Source organism: Neomonachus schauinslandi, chromosome 12 (assembly GCF_002201575.2).
Source record: "Neomonachus schauinslandi chromosome 12, ASM220157v2, whole genome shotgun sequence".
Taxonomy (NCBI): Eukaryota; Metazoa; Chordata; class Mammalia; order Carnivora; family Phocidae; genus Neomonachus; species Neomonachus schauinslandi.
In genome coordinates this window covers 72,534,277-72,552,174 of record NC_058414.1, presented here as the reverse complement: position 1 = coordinate 72,552,174, position 17,898 = coordinate 72,534,277, and the positions used below count along the sequence as shown (strand labels likewise).

Sequence of the window (17,898 nt, the reverse complement as noted above, 5' to 3'; positions counted from 1 at the left end):
TAAATGGTTGTGTCTTTGTTCCAGCTTCCAACCTGGCTTTACTTGTATACCCAAGCCAAAAAGAAGGGAGACTTGAAAACTAGCTACCAAAATAAGGTGAGAAGGCTCTGCTAGTAGATCAAAGATAAAATCTTATGTTTCCTTCTTCCAGTGTGTTAGGAAACAATTTCCACAAGGAATGCAAGTTGCTGAGATTATGGCTAAACTTATGAAATCTATTCCTGGAATCTCCAAACTTTTTGTACTGGGAAACTTTTTGTTAAACCCATAGAACATCAAGCCTGTCAAGGGTCCTACAAAGGCACAGAGAGAGGGTTATGATTGGCAGTAAAACTGGACATTTTCAGGGTCCTTTAGTAGTTTCCAATTTACTGGTTGAGGACTCTGCCCTGAGGATCAGCAGCGATGACAAGGTAGTGAAACAAAGATCTGTTACTGTCATGGGATTGCAAGAGCTTTAAATTTATAGAATCCTTTTCCTCTGGGGTAGAGGAAGGAGAGAAGGAGGATTAGAGAAACGGGTAAGATTCTTGGATGAAAAGACAGCCTGTTAAACTAAAGGGGAGATGAAGGAGAAAAATTATACCATATATCAAGGGCTTTTTAAAAATCATAATCCACATTTTAAAACTAAGGAAATTATTTATAAATAATGTCTGAATTTTTCCCTTGTAAGGACATTAATTCTTAACTTTGGACTTTCTTCCTCAGAATTACTTCTTCTTTATCTCAAATAATTTCAAAATCACTTTTAAATGTTGACTCCCCCACACCGTTTAAGTACATTTCCTTTTTCAGAGCAGTTTTATGTTCACAGCAAAATTGAGCACAAGGTATGGAGTTCCCATATAACTCCCTGCCCCCCTATCTCCCACATATCTTCCCACAGTATCAATATCCCACACTAAAGAGGTACCTTTGTTACAACTGATGAGCTTACACTGACACTTCATTATCCCCCAAAGTCCAGAGTTTATTTTAGGGCTCATTCTTGGTGTTGTTCATTCTATGCATTTTTACAAATATATACTGACATGTAGCTACCATCGTAGGTAGCATACAGAATAGTTTCGCTGCCCTAAAAAATCCTGTGCTTCACCTATTCATCCTTTCCTCCCCAAAAGGGTGCGGACTCTTAAAAAGTAGTTTTTGCATCAATATTTATAAGCACAGTCAAGACCTCCCAAATTTTAGATAGGCATAAAATTAAGTAGCTCTTACCCACTTGAAAAAATAAGCAGTGTTCAGCAACAGAAGGCTAACTAAGCAGCAAAATGCTTTCCTAGTGGCAAGGAAGATTAACAAAAAATGTGTCACTTAAAAGCACAAGAATAAGAAACCAAAAGGGAAGAGAATAGAATGCAATCACATTACTCTTATAATTTACATTATGTTTTCCTGTAATTAGATTCCCTTTAGAGTACTGGTTCTAGTCATAAGTGATAAACTGTTTTTCTACTGCAAGTTTTTATGTCTCAACAGCTTTGTAACCTAATATTTTGCATTCGCCTACATTTTCAAAAATCCAATTCTGGGCATGAAACAGAATTAATGCTCAAGTCAAGAACTCTGTCTTTTAGAAGATGAAATAATAGCAATACTGGCAATCATAGTGGACAAGAGAAGAAAATTAGGTTCTATTTTTCTCTCCTTTCTCTCTCCCCACAAAACTTCCTTCCCTATTTGATAAGGGACAGCTAGCCTAAATTTACCGCAAAGTAAATAGGAGCAATTGCCTGGAATGAGACCTTTCACAAAGAATGTTACACTGGAATGTGACATCAGCATTCCTTCTGAGTCACAGTCTGGTGCCCACCCCTTCTCTCAGGAGACGTGAGGCTCCCATAACCAGGGAGCAGCTCAGGTAGGGCTGTGGGTCCTGAAGCCCCGGGGCGGGGGACGGGGGGGTGCGGCAGAGGGGGCGTAGGGGGTGGGGGCACAGCCAGGCGGGAAACGTCTCCTGACGCTAAACCACTAGTGACAATAGCCCCTTTGGGGTTAGCTGCCGAAGAGGAAGAACGTTTTCTTTGAGAGATAAAGCACTAAGAGGGAGACAGTGCATGGGAAGTCAATAATGACCAAAAAGAAAAAAGAAAAAAAAAATCACTTCTCACGCTATCACCAGCCGCGAGTGCGAAGGAAGTGCGTTAAATCAGCACTCACTTTTGAGAGCCGTGGGCAGCCAGGGTGGGAGGGGAGGAGGTCTGAGCTGTCAAAGTCACATCAGTGCTCCTAAACCACAAAGGCTTAGTAAAGTTGAACTTCCTGAGACAGGAAGAAGTGTCACGATCTCGCCCGAACTCGCCCTGTCCTCATCCTTCTCTGTTGGGGAGGCAAGGCGCAGCTGAAACATACTAAGGAAAGTTTCAAACACCTCCAACCGTTGGACATGGTTAGACGGGGAGAAATGTCCCGCGCCCAATCCCGCTCTCGCGCCCGACTCTCCGTCGCTCCCGGATTTCAGGAGTTAGGGGGGCTGCCAGGCACCCCCTCTACCGGGAGAGGCGGGTACTTGGGCCAGCGGTACCGAAGACCCGGAGCCGGCTCGCGCCGGGCGTCCCGTGAGCCCCACCCGCCGCCCGCAGCCAGGGGGCGGCTCCCCGCGCAGGTGAAGCGGCTGCTGCCCGCCGCCCGCGCCCTCCTACCTTCTTCACTTTGGCCTCCAGGTCCATGTTTGTGTGTCAAAGGAGTTCCTCTCCCGTCCAGGATCTCACGCCCAGGATCGCCTGGCCTCCGGCTTCGCGGCGGGTACTGGGGAGGACCTTCGGGGACTCCAGCGCCGCTGCCGGAGCCACTCGCCCGGCGCCGTCAAACTTCCGCCGCCCAGTCGGCAGCAGCCAGCCTGCAGCGGAGATCCGGGAACAAAGAGGCCCAGGCAGCCAATGGCAGCGGGGCAGCGCCGGCCAGCCGCCAATCACCGAGCGCCGCACCGCACGCACCTTCGCGGCCCGAGCTGGTCGCAGGCAAGGTGAGGGGCGGAGTCCGTTCTAGTAACGCAGACCTGGTCTCGGTCCATGCACCGTGCGTCTGCAGATCCTCTCGAGAAGAAACTGAAACCCACCCAGCCTCCAGCTGAAGATGAGGAAGAACCCTTTCCATTCTGGCAGCTCGTACCTGTGTTTGCCTGGGACCTTAGATATGTGTCCTGGGGAGTCCTTATCTCATTGCGTTAGCTTCTTGGTTTATTTTCAGAGCAAAGAGAAAGACATGAGGTTGTGGAGACTGTTAAGGATTTCTCTGATGGTCATTGCACCCCCAATTTCACTATTGAGTTGTAGAGGTGGCCGTTTCTCAAATGCTTTGCTCCATAATCCCAAGCACTGGCAAAGAACCTCATCTCACAGACTTAATTTCTATAAACAAGTTTATACATGTTTTCTGAGCATTCAAATGTTCAAAAACAGGGATGATGTGAATCACTTCAGAGACAGGTTGTGTCATTCCTTTGGAAGTAGAGGCTTGTCCTTTGTCTCTGCTATGTGAAATGGTATGAGGCTGCTACTCATGTTCTCGTGCCTTGATGAAGTTTCACAGGGGTAACAAGCAGCACCAGAGCTAGGATCCATTTCATGGCCTCATTCTGGAGCGATTACAATGAATACCATCAGATTGGTGGGTCTGGAAGAGATCCTAGGGATTACTGAGTCTAGCTTTCTCATTTTTCTGGAAACAGAGGACCCCAGAGGTGTAGAGATCTGTCCGATTTCTTAGTGAGCTAGTGCTCATGAGTCTAGGCAGTGCCTCCAGCATGTTTGGGAGCATAGACACATTGTATTGACTAAGTAAAAGAGAAGAGAGAGAAGAGTCCATTTATTTTCCAGTTTGTGGTAATGACAAAAAATTATAATGCACAGACAAGAGGTGACCTAATCTGGCATCTATTTTTAAAAAGAAATTCCCCACAAATGTAGATACCTGGGTACAGATGTCTCTTACTTCACCTCTGAAAATTTAGTAACTGAAAGCAGCCAAAACTCATGTTGGTCAACACTTTCAACCCTTTGCTCACTTGGCTGATTGTTAGCATCATTCAACAGAGCATTGATTTATACTGTGCATATTTTCCTCATCCTATTAATAAACTAAGAATGGAATGACCAAAATGGATCGTGAATTTTTCATTCTCCGTTGAAGTAAAACTTTCCCATCCCATTTTCCCAAACCATCCTAAAATATTTGGGCCCCTACAACGTTTACTGGGCATAAGCTCCCTGAACGGGAAGCTTAGCTATGACAAGGGAATTTGGTCTCTTTCAGGGAGCTTAAGAGATGGAAAATGTCCAATAAAACAGTTTAAATAAGGCATCAAACAAATGTCATGACATAAATTTTGGGCTTATTTGGTGGGATTTCAGAGATGACACTAAGAAAAGGATCTGGAGACTTTTTCTTTTTTTTTTTTAGCCATCAAATTCTGCCTTCTTCTCTTTCTTCCCAGCCCTCCCAGCCTCATTTTGTGTTTGTATCACTAGCAAGGATGTAAGTTGATTTCTATCTGGAATCTACTGTGCCAATATTATAAAAGCTAAAAATAGAGGTGGGTAAGCATTAAGTTAGGAGGATTAGATTGTGAGTCTTCATTTAGCAATTCAAGTGTTAAGCTAAAGAGATTTTAAAGAGTTAGAATTGGCACTCTTGACTAAATGTAATTGACAGAAAAATGAATAGAAAACAGCACACATGTTTCTGGTTTGATCACCTATGGAGATGGTTCAGGAAAAGATAAAATATATGATGAAGGTCAGGGTTTTGTTTAGTTGTGCTTTCTTTGGGGGATGGTGGAGATAAAGGGTTCAGTTCTGACTATATTGGGGGTTTGAGGTTGGGAAATGAAGCAAAGTATCCAAATACAAATCTTAGAGATGAGAGCTGGACTGAAATGGTGATTTAGGACTCAATAGCCTACATAGTTAAATCACTGAAAGCCATGGATGGAGAAAGATCAGCATGGGAGATGGCAAAATAAAAGAGAGTATCAATGACTACAGTTGAGCAAAGCTGAGCAAGAGAAGCACAGAAAGGAGATGAGAGCCAATTAGAATGTAAGAAAAAAATTTCAAGTAGAGTTCCAGCAACCAAGAGAGGAAATTCGAGAAGGAATTAGTCAACAATGTCAAATTGTAGAGGAGGGTTGAATCCCCATTGGATTTAACAAAAAGAAGATCATTGGCAAACTTGGGAAATGCTAGCTATATCACACTTGAAACAGGATGAGGGCCAAAGTAAGGCAGTAGCAAAGGGTATGGAGAGTTAGAAAGGGTAATCAGTGATAGTAAGGAGGTAGAGAATATTGGAATTGATTGGTTTGAAAGGAGGGAAGAGAAGGAGTCTAGAATGACTCTTAGGAACCTATTTTGGGTGAACAGTATGGTAGATCTAACTCACTCAATAAGGCAAGAAACAGAAAAAAAGGAAGATTGAGAAAGATAATGGGCATTTTGTATGTGGATTTTTTGAGGGCAGTTGGATTGAGTCTGGTGATCCAAAGAAAGATGTGGGCTAGAGATTCAGATGGCTGATTATAAATACACAGGCATACACACATACATATATACATATACATATATGCATATAAACCAGCACACACAGTAAGCATACTATAAACACTAGGGAAAGGAAAGTATTCTACACAAGTGAGGTAAAATTTCAAGACGGAGATGATTACACCTCTCTCCTCAATTATTCATGTTGTCCCACAAGTCCTCTTTAGAAATGTCAATCATTTATTAACACATGTTAGAGGAATTCCTGTACTACTAGTATAGCTATCATTGCTCATTAGCTGCTTGTATAGGATTACACATTGTTCTGTAGGGATATACCAACATATCTCAGAGCAAACTATTAAGCATAAAATTTTTTACATTGACCAAACATTGGGCATTGACTAAGTTAGTAATGGATGATCCATATGATAGATTTATTAGAGGTTCTAAATTATAATACTTAAGAATTTTTGTAACAGTGAACAATTATGTTGTGGGAACAAAATAAAATCTAGGAATATATATACACTATGCTCACGACTATGCAAAAATACCTTGCACAGAATAGGAACATGAGGAAAATACACTAAAATGTCAGTAGTGGTTTGTCTTTGATTGGTGGGTCCGTGGGGATTCCTTCCTTCCTTTAAAAAAAATATTCCATGATGAGCATGACATAGTTCTTAATGGAAAAACCTTCTTTAAAAATGTTTTTCAGACGATGGACTCTGAAAAACAAACTGAGGGTTCTAGAGGGGAGGGGGGTGGGAGGATGGGTTAGCCTGGTGGTGGGTATTGAGGAGGGCACATTCTGCATGGAGCACTGGGTGTTATGCACAAACAATGAATCATGGAACACTTCATCTAAAACTAATGATGTAATGTATGGGGATTAACATAAGAATAAAAAAATGTTATTCAGAGCATTTTAGGAAGATGGGACAGTGACAGAGTAATTTTCAATCTCTCTGAAAACTCACATTAAAAAACAAAACAAAAAACAAATTAGTTAGCAAACCAAAAGCCCGTGGGCAACCTTTGCAATAAAACTAGGTGATAAGGTACCTGCATAAACCCCAAAATACAAGCAGTGAGGACAAACCACTAAGAGCCACAAGACATGTATGTGTAAACAATTTTGTGGAGGGAGGGAGGGAACAATAGGGGGTGTGTGATGGACAAAAGAACGCAAGATGTTCTCCATTTATTCATTTTATTTTTTTCCAGTTATTCATTTTAAAACGTGGCAGGGCTTTTATAACAGCAATTGACACAGTAAGAATGATTAAAGGGGCTAAAGCAATCTCACCCTCGTGATACTTCAAAACTGACCCTCAAGGACTCCCTTGTAGACGGACCCACAATAAGAAACTACACTGAAGAAAATCAAAATTGAGTAAAATGGGGCAGAACAGATATTGAAAAGTGAAAAGCTGGAGAAGCACTCTCTAACATGCTAGCCAGGAACCACATGTAGTTATTTAAATGTTAATTAATTTAATTAACATAAATTAAAATTTAAAATTCAGCTCCTCAGTCACACTAACCATATTTTAAGTGCTCAACAGCTAGAGAGGGGAACATAATCAGGAAATCCCAAAAGCACTATTGTATTTTTTAATGCTTCATAAAAACAAGGAAAGATGGAGCTCTCTGAATTGGGGCACAATTTTCTGAAAACTGCCTGTTTGTAAAAGTTTAGGAAAATTAATATCACATAAAAATGAGCAACAGTAAATTATCAAGGTCAAATTAAATACAAAGTTATAAGAAAAAAGAAAAGAAATCATAAAAAAAAAGAAAACGGAACAGAATAACTTCCCTACAGATAATGAAAGAACATCAGAAAGATGTGTCCACAAAACAAAACAAAACAAAACTGTAAGCAATTATTTCAAAACAAGCTAAAAGACATTAAAAAGTTAACACATGTCAGGAAAAAAATCACACAAAGCAGAATTAGAAAAACTCAGGAGAGAGGTGATAGAACTTAGAAAAGAATTAGAAATGAAGAAAACAATATTACAAAAATGAAGACTAAATGAACAAAAATACAAGGGCAAAACTGATGATGCCTGAGAAAAATAGGTAAAAAAAGGTTTTTTTCTAAAAATTCAAAAGGAAATGAAGGAAAAAAGAGAAAATATTCTAGAGACAGTAACAAATATTGAAAATAGGATAAAATGATGGACATATGAAAGGGAGGAGTCCCTGACAAAGAAAATCAGATCAGAGGAACAAATACTAAAAACTATAATTCAATAAAACTTTCCTGAGTTCAAAAATATATATTTGGAACTAGATACTGAAAGATCATAATATGTCCCTAAATTGACTCAAAATAACCAACACCGGGACATATTTTTGTAAAATTGCTGGGGACTTTGAAGAATGGGGTGGGGGTGGAGTCCTTTGGATATCTAGATTTAAAAAACACATGACTGGGGCGCCTGGGTGGCTCAGTCGTTAAGCGTCTGCCTTCGGCTCAGGTCATGGTCCTAGGGTCCTGGGATCGAGCCCTCCATCGGGCTCCCTGCTCCGCGGGAAGCCTGCTTCTCCCTCTCCCACTCCCCCTGCTTGTGTTCCCTCTCTCGCTGTCTCTCTCTGTCAAATAAATAAATAAAATCTTAAAAAAATAAAAATAAAAAAAATGAAAAACACATGGCTTTTAAGAAGAAGAAAATTATATTATCATCAGAATTCTTCTACAGTAATCTAGATCAGAAGAAAGAGTAACATATTAAAGATATTCAAGAAAGATAGTGTGAGCCAAGGATTTTATATGAAGCGACTTTCAAGTTTAAAGGGCACAAACTTTTTAGCAACATAGAACTCAGGAAATATAGTTCTAGTGAGCCCTTCCTGAGGAATGTTCACATGGCTGTTTTCTGTGTGTGTGTTTGTGTGTGTGTGTCTATGTCTGAATCTCCCTCTTCTTTCTCTTATGAAGAGACCAGTCATTGAAGTTAGGGCCCACCCTAATCCAGTATGACTTCACGTTAACAATTATAGCTGCAAAAATCCCATTTCCAAATAAGGTCATATTCTGAGGTCTCAGGTGGATATGAATTTTGGAGGGACACTATTTGACCTCAAATAGTGGGGCAACAAAAGCAACATGGCCACAATAACACTCCTACTTGGAAAACAAACAAGCAAGCAGAAGCTATCTGTGATCATTGTTCCACAGCAAACACTATTCCTGCAGAATTGGGAATATAAAAACTAACTTTACTGGTAGTAACTTTAACTTACCTTTCATTTTAGATACACTGGATTGTTACTTCGGGGAAGATCTTCCTTATCCATTGTCCCCTAAGGTGAAGTTCTAGAAAGGCATTAATTGAGATATTCTTTCTGGAGAGCTGTCCTACCATAAGAGCACCCTTTTGGAGGATTGGGGTATTTGGGATAACATAAAGAAAGGGGTGATAGGGCACTTTTGCCAGGCTTATTTCAGGGGAATTTTAAATCAGTATTTCTCAATCATGATACAAATGACATTTTGGCCCAGATAATTCTTTGTTGGAGGGGGCTATCCTGTGTATTGCAGGATGTTTAACAGTATTCCTGGTCTTCACCTACTAGATGCCAGTACCACTCTGCCCCAGTTGTGACAACCGAAAATGTCTCCAGACATTGCCAAATGTCTTCTGTGGAGCTAAACCATTCTCAGTTGAGAACTACCGCTTTCAATGATTCCAGCAATGTATTATCTACTTTCGTGTAACAAGCCATCCCAAACCTTAGTGACTTCGAACAACAAAAAACATTTATTTTGCTTACAAATCAGCAGTTTGAGCAGGAAAGGCAAGGATCCTTTGTCTCTGCAGCATATAACTTCAGCTGAGATGGCTGGACAGGGGTACTGCAAGATGGCTTCATCACTGACATGTTGGTGCTGGCTGTCAGCTGGGACCCCAATAATATTTGTCGGTGGGAGTCCCCAGTTCCTCTCTAGGTAGGCCTCTCTTAGCTGCTTGAACATCTTTACAATATGTTGGCTGGGTTTCAAAAAGTCATCTGTGGAATCTGAAAAACAAAAAATGAATAAACAAAAAGGAGAATCAGACCTATAAATACAGAGAACAAACTGATGGTTGCCAGAGGGAAGGGGGATGGGGAGTGGGCAAAATGGGTGGTGAAGGGAGTGGGAGATACAAGCTTCCAGTTATGGTGTGAATAAGTTATGAAGATAAAAGGTACAGCATAGGGAATATAGTCAGTGATATTGCAATAGTGTTCTATGGTGACAGATGGTACCTACAGTTGTAGTGAGCCCAACATAAGATATAAAAAAAAGTTGAATCACTTTGTTGTACATCTGAAAGTGATGTAACATTGTATGTCAACTATACTCAAATTAAAAAATTAAAAATAAACAAACAACAACAACCAAAACAAGTGTTCCAAGAAAGTGAGGTGGAATTTATGACATTTTAATGATCTGATTTGGAAAGTCATGTAGTGTCATTCCCATCATATTCTATTATTTGAGGTAGTCAAAAAGATCTACTTTTGTTTAAAGGCAGGAGAGATAGACCCCACTTTGATGAGAGGAGTGTCAAAAATCACAATTTAAGAAGAGTATGTGGGATGGGAGATATTGTTGCAATCTTTGGAAAATATAATCTTCTACCACCTGCCCTACTGTCACAAAAATTCACATCCCTTCCACATGCCAAATATAATAATTTCACCCTCTAGGATCTTCAAGTCTCCTCAAAGTCTAGTATCTGTCACCTAAATCAAGCCCAGATGTGGATGATGCTCCTCAGGTGTGGTTAAATGGTGCAGCTCTTTGAATACTATTCGTCTTGGTCTGAAAGACTCTGGACTAAAGAAAAAAGTTATCTCTCTCTCTCACACATAAGCAACATATAGTGGGGAAGTCCTAGAATATCTGCTATAGACAATCCCTTTCAAAAATGAGTAAAACAGGAAGCCACTGTTCCATAGCAATTCTGAAATTCAGCTAGCTACGTGTTCTTCCTTTCTTGATTAGGACTCATTTCTATTCCTTGTTCACAGATCTTGGCTCCACCCTCTGCGATCTTGGTTCTGCTCTCTGAATCATTCTTCCTTTTCCATCAAAACCACTTCATGTTTGCATCTGAGTCATTTTCTCAACCTGCTTCCTACATGCAAAAATTGGAAGTCCAAAACCCTCTTTGCATTTTGCACTAACTCTGTCCCTTCCATCCAAACTTTTATAATTACTTGTAAATCAAGGGTTTAGAAGTCTCTCCTAGTGTCCAGTTAGAACCAGTCTTACATTTGGGATGCACAAGTCTTGAACACCCCAGGTCTGCTGGTTTATCCCTCTACTGAGCAGAAGGTTAGTTCAGTAAAATATCATGCATTTCCGCCTTGCTCTCTGCAATCTTGGAACTCAGCTGCCATGCTGTGAGAAAGTTCAAACTGGCCCATGCAGAAAAAAACACATGGAGAGGACATATGTAGATGTTCTTGCTGATAGTCCTGGTCAACAGCTATCCCCAACCAGACATGGTGAAGACACTTCCAGAGGATTTTGATCACAAGCCACTTTGTAATCCCCAACCTTCAAGACTTCCAGCTAAAGCCCCAGTGTCATGCAACAGGACTCTCCCACTATGATCTGTCCCAATTCCTGGTCCACACAATTTCTAAGCCTAATAAAATGACTGTTTTATGCAACTGGCTTCAGGGTGGTTTGTTATAAAACAATAAATACTGCAACAGCTTTTGAGTAGGGTGCTGCCAAACAAAAACAACAACAAAAATCTAAAACGTGGCATTGGCTTCGGGCAGAAGTGAGAAGAAACTCAAAGGGACTTGAGGATACTAGTTGAAAATCTAAAGGGCTTCTAGGAGACAGCTGAAATTGAAGGACTTTGGGGAAGCTATCAGAAGGGCTCAAAGAAAAGTATGCACATGTTACTAAAAGCTGGAGAAGAAGAAGCAATTGCTAAGTAGTAGCAGATAGGTTGCCAAGACTTGTCTGAAGTGAGGTAGAAAATACGAAATCCTTAGAACTTGATGACTGCAGAATATCGAAAATTCCCCCTGGCTTCTTTCTACTGCCTATGATAAAATGTGAGAGGAGAGATGAACTAAAGAATTCTGACACTGTTACATTAAAAAGGACTGGTACTTTCTGGCTTGAAAAGTAAAACTGTTTCTTGTACCCAGCATTTCCATAAGGCAAATGACTTTTAAATTAAGAATTAAAAGAAGACTTCTAGAAAAAGATTAAATCTAGAGTGGTGTGTAGGAGCCTTTGTTGAGATTTCAGAAAGAGCTAGAGGAATGACTCATATATAACTTTTACAGACAGAAGGCCCCTAAGGATCTTAAGATTATGCTTCATAAATCTACTCCATTATGTCTGGAGCTTTTGCTAGAAGACCTGAAACCTAGGGGTGGCTCAATGGTTGGGAGCTAAAATCATCTGAATTTACCTTCATATGTCTAGTTGGTGATGGCTGTTGACCAGGACTACCAGCAAGAACATCTACAAATGGCTTCTCCATGTATTCTTTCAGCATGGGTTAGCTTGAACTGCTTCCATATGGTAGCTGGGTTCCAAGAATAAGTATCCCAAGAGAGCAAGGTGGAAGTGAATGGCATTTTCTTTTTTTTTTCTTTAAACATTTTATTTGTTTATTTGACAGAGAGAGGGAGAGGGAGATCGCAAGTAGGCAGACAGGCAGGTAGAGGGAGAGGGAGAAGCAAGCTCCCCGCTGAGCACAGAGCCCGATGCGGGGCTCCATCCCAGGATGCTGGGATCATGACCTGAGCCAAAGGCAGACACTCAACCGACTGAGCCACCCAGGCCCCCAGTCAATGGCATTTTCTGAACTAGCCTCCTAGGTCTCATGGCATAATTATCACCAAATTCTGTCAGTTAAGGTAGTCACAGAGGTCTAAGGCAACATAGACTTCACTATGCAATAGGAAAAACGTCAATATCACATAGTAAGAATGTGGTATGGAAGATATTTTTGTGGCCATCTTTAGAAAATACAATCTACCATAGGCATAAATTCTAAACCATAGCAACCAGTTGGGTCTTTACCTTATCCATCCTCAATTTAATTGCCTGCTGTAGGCCACTGTCCTAAAATAGCCAGAGATAGTAAAACCTTCACCCTGCCATTGAGCTGATCCCAGTTTACTCTATTTTGAAATGAAGGGTTTGGAGAGGCGGTCAGGCAGGGAATACACAGCAGATAATTTGGTGAATCACAGGAGATTATAACTTCCGCATCTCTCTGACTCCTTCTGAAAGCACCAGTCCAAGCCAACATACTACATTTAGTAAAAGACAGTGTTCATTCTTTGTAATCAGCAGACCTTCTACTACTTTGTATTTCTGGCTACTGGTGGAAAGGGCTTCTCTTAACAAAACTGTTGATTGATCCCAATGGACCCTTTTCCTCTCAGATTAGCCAGCTTGGATCCTAGGCTTTTTCTCTCTCTCTCTTATAATTTATTGGAGGCTGTAAGAAGTCACCAACACCTCCAACACCCTGACATTTGCTGTGGAATCTTCCTAAGTTATAGCTTTGTTGTACATGGGCTGTGTCCTAACAGAAAACTGGAAAGAAATTTAACCAAGTCTCCTAATAACATTTTCAAACTATTGCTTTCTCATCATAGACTCCCTCAACCAACAGAATCACATTCTAAGGTCTTTCCTTTGCAACACACACTTCCAGATAGTAACTTCTCAGTGTCTTGTCATTATCTAGTTGCATATGGGAGAAACACAGTCTGAACTAGTTCAAACCTGTTGGATTATTGACTCTATTAGAATTCTCTCTTCTCCCTCTCCTCTTCTTTCCTCTTTCCCTCTCTCTCTCTCTCTTTCTGGTAGCACTTCAGATTCATTCTCTCAGTTTCTCCATATCATGGAGGACGTGCCTACAGAGAGTTCCAGGTCACATTTTTCATAACCAAATAAACGAAGGTTCTTCTTTACAAGTTCAAGTTTGAAAAACCCTGGGCGTGATCTATGATCAGTCGAATTTTCTCTTTTTACTAAAATGAGGAGACATAAGGTATCCTGATTTATTTCTGTCCCTTATAATCTTAAGGCAAATAAATACTGGCACAAAATACTCATTTTTATATTCAAGGAACAATACTTTTGTTGTTTTGTTATTTTGATTGAGAAAACTCCATAATACTGCACCAAAATGTAGTTAGATTTATTTATTTAATTTTATTTTTTTTAAAGATTTTATTTATTTTTTTGAGAGTGAGAATGAGAGAGCATGAGAGGGGGAGGGTCAGAGGGAGAAGCAGACCCCCTGCCGAGCAGGGAGCCCGATGCGGGACTTGATCCCAGGACTCCAAGATCGTGACCTGAGCCGAAGGCAGTCGCTTAACCAACTGAGCCACCCAGGCGCCCCAGTTAGATTTATTTTTAACCTAAACCTAGAGCACTGAATAATCCCTTTTGAATTACTGGATGAATTTAGAAATGACGTAAACAGCAGAAAGAAAAGATACTGTTTCCCGCAGAAGTCACTGTGAAATGTTAACAATAATGTTAAGTATATGCTCACTACTTTCCTAGGCAAACAAGGAAAATGTGATGTAAAAGATAGGATCGTAAAATAAAAGTATGAGACATTATAGCATTGCAGTTTATTGAGGTAATTGGCTAGGAAGCCCTGTGTGTCTTGGAATGGAGAATTTCACATCATTTCTAAAACAAATATTTTCTTGTGGGCAAATGCAGGGAGTGCTGAGTGATATTTGTGGAATTATGTCTATGCAGCATGCTCCCTGGGTAGAAGGATACCTTTTAGGCAGTTAAGCAGTTAGGGCTTTTTTGATTTTGCTCAGTAATCAAAACAGCTATGGAAACATTCTGTGGATAAAGGACCATGAGCACTGCTATAGAGTGCATGTTTGTGTCCCCCTAAAACTCAGATGTTGAAACCTAACCCTCAGTGTGATAGTATTAGGGGGTGGGGCCTTTGGGAGGTGAGTAGGTCCTGAGGACAGAGCCCTCATGAATGGGATTAGTGTCCTTACAAAAGAGATCCCAGAGAATTCCCTTCGTGTAAGGAGGACACAAGAAAAAACTGTCAACTATAAACCAGAAAGCAGGTTCTCACCAGACACCTAATCTGCCAATGCCTTGATGTTAGACTTCCCAGTATCCAGAACTGTGAGAAATAAATTGCTGTTTAAGCCACCTAGTCCATGGTATTTTTGTTACAGCAGCTGGAAAGGACTAAGATAAGCACTGCAAAGTTGAAGCAAATGTCACTATCTTACATTCTTTTAGCTATTGTAGCAATTTGTTTTCTAAACAACATAATTATGGTTTTCCAGTAAGTAGTTGGTACAGTGTTATAGTACAGAAAAAGAGAAGTTGACTTGTATGTGAGACAGAGTGCTATGTATAGTTCCTACAAACTCAAAGCTCATAGACATTTTAATTCCACATTAATTATAACAGGACACCTTGCTTTAATTACTACTTAATAATGAAACTGTAATTTTACTTTATAGTAAAACATTCTTCTATTCATTATATTGTCATTTAATAAATTTTCTTACTTTAACAATTTAAGTAAGATTACATTTTTAAACTGCTTTTTCTTGGGTATACCATTTCCTAAGAGCCCAATATGTTACTGCTAATGGAAATGTTGTACTTTTAAGATTGCCTCTTCACTGTAATATAAATATGAGTCTCTGGTAAGTCTCAGTGTGGACAAAACCTACTAATTTATTTTTCATAAGCTGAATCAGTCCTAAAAAGGGATGGCACCAGTCTTTTGGTGACTATTTTAGTGTAGTGCTTACTATAATAGCTGGGTAAAGAGGAAAATCAATTATAGTTTTGAAAGAGATGTAGATTTTGTTCACTTAAAACTCAGGCTTTTAATCCCTGGATAAAAACCTAGCCTAGCATTCCTCTGAAAGGCATTTGCTTCTACCATAAGAGGATGTAGTAACTCTAGGCACCTATCATTTAAACAAATGGATTAGTCAAAATAATGATGTGAGAGATTCTCCAAATAAGGCCAGCATGTTCTTTTTGGATATGTGAAAAGTAAATTGTGCAATAAAATTTCCATCATACTTTATCTGTCTTTGATAGGTCACAGAAGTTGTATCAGTATTCATATGCATATGAGAAATTCCAAGAATATCAAAGGTGAATTAATTAATTGACTTGTACACTTCTTAAGATTTAATTTCTCTGTAGCCTTAAAAAGTAAAGACCTATACATATCCAAAATATGTATACAGTTAATTTTATTCTGGTCCTTCTGCATCTGGTGAATTAACAGGAAATAAACTGTGTATTTCATGTTACATTTCACTGCCCACAGCAGACTACTAACTCCATTCAATTTAATTCAACTCAAATTAATTTATTTCATACTGAGAGCTCATTTCTCTCTTAGTCAATATTGTATATAGCCCAAAGATGTAAAATTATTTTCTTTCTCTCACGTCCTATTGTGAAAAGAGTAAGTAGTAGGAAATAGTTAAATAACTATTTATTCAATTAATGTGAGTTATAAATGATAGACAGTAAGTGCTATAGACTTTAAAAACAAGATGTATATAAACATGTTTACAATAGCTCTCTTCATAACTGCAAAACACTGGAGATAACCAAAGTGCTCATTTTCATTGAAGAAGATAAATAAGTTATTTATATTCACACAATGGAATGCAACATTTAAGAGGAATGGACTATAGTTAGATGCATCAACATTGATGGATCTTATATATAATGTTGGGTTGGAACAATTAGGTAGCTGCATTTAAAAAAAAGATACAGCTTGGTCTAGTCATACCATACACTGATATAAACTCAAAGATTTACATGAAATCATTTGAGTACTAGAAGAAAACATAGAAGAATTTCTTTATAAAATTAGATTAGGAAAGTACTTCTGTAACTTTGATTAAATATCTGGAGCTGTTTTAAAACAGACAAAACTAATTATATTAAAAAAAACCAACAAAACACTTTGTGGCCAAACTACCATACTCAAAGTCAAAAAGACAAATGACAAATAGGAGGGGAAAATTGTTACTCAGAGAATCAATATGCTAGGAATTGATTTTTTTTTAAAGATTTTATTTATTTATCTGAGAGAGAATGGGAGACAGAAAGCATGAGAGGGGGAGGGTCAGAGGGAGAAGCAGACTCCCCCCTGAGCAGGGAGTCCGATGCGGGACTCGATCCCGGGACTCCAGGATCATGACCTGAGCCGAAGGCAGTCGCTTAACCAACTGAGCCACCCAGGCGCCCCAGGAATTGATTTTTTAAATGTCAATAATCTAAGTAAAAAAAATGCGCAGAGGACATGAAAAATTAGCCCACAGAGAAGGCAAATGACCTTAAACATAAGAAAAACATATACAACTTCACTCAATGAGACAGTTTCAAATGAAGCTACAATGATATACAATTTTCACCAATTAGATGAGCAAGAATCTAAGTTTAATGAGACAGGGCAACAGGAATTTATATATCATTGGTATGAATATAAAATAGTGCATCATTTCTGAAGGGCAGTTTGGTAATGCCCATCAAAATTACAATCATATTTCCCCTTTAACCCAGAAGTCCCACTCATAGGAATTTATCCTGCAGGAATACATGCAGACAGAAAAACGACATGTTATTGTCTGCAACATTATATTTGTAAAAGATTAGAGAATAACCCATTGTCCATTAATAGAGGACTGGTTATAGAAACTATGGTAGATGTACACCATGGAATGTTAAATGCAGTTTTCAAAAAGAATGAGAATGTGCTCTCTGTACAGATACAGAAAGATCTATATATGATATTAGGTATTTTTTGAATGAAAAGGGGTGAGGGAATAAGAATACATAATACAGTTGTGTTTGCTTATATTGGAAAGATCCAAAAGAAACTAATGAGTGATTACCCATGGGAAGAAGGTACAGGGGGACACAGAGTGGTTACAATAGGGGAAGAAGTAAGATTTTTCAGTATATTGTATTATACTGTTGTATTGTTTTGATTTTGGAAACATGTACATAATACCTACTCAAATTAACTAACAGACCCATGAAAATAGAAGGAACAAAGTACAGAAGAACAAATACAGTGTGATTGCTTTTATGCGAAGTTTAGAAAAAGACAAAATATAATAGTTATCATTTTAGGTTATATACATGGTGATAAATACTGTGAAACAAACCAGGAAATAATTAATACAAAATTCAGGATCGTTATTACCAGGTATTGGGAGTGGGGAATGAAGGTATAGAGCAAGGTAGAAGGAAGGAAGAAACGGGGGGTGGGAGGTTGGGAGGGAGGGAGGCAAGCAGGCAAAAATACAAAAAAGAAAAAGAAAAAAGAAATCAATGAAGTCTACAGGAATTCAGGAAGCCTTCCTGGAAGGAGGGGGA

The 17,898-nt window shown here is 39.3% G+C and overlaps 1 protein-coding gene across 2 annotated transcripts in view; it reads right to left on the bottom strand.

The window, feature by feature from the left end:
* Nucleotides 1-2,849, bottom strand: part of TES (testin LIM domain protein) — a 46,983-nt gene extending 44,134 nt beyond the window's left edge. The window contains exon 1 of one of the 2 annotated variants that reach the window (XM_021699425.1): nucleotides 2,646-2,849. In XM_021699425.1, coding sequence (XP_021555100.1) covers nucleotides 2,646-2,672 — 27 coding nt within the window. In that variant the 5' untranslated portion in view covers nucleotides 2,673-2,849. Of the gene's footprint in view, nucleotides 1-2,163; nucleotides 2,283-2,645 lie in introns of those variants that run through there. The other variant, XM_021699426.1, reaches the window with a different exon arrangement.
* Between the last annotated feature and the right edge of the window lie 15,049 nt (nucleotides 2,850-17,898).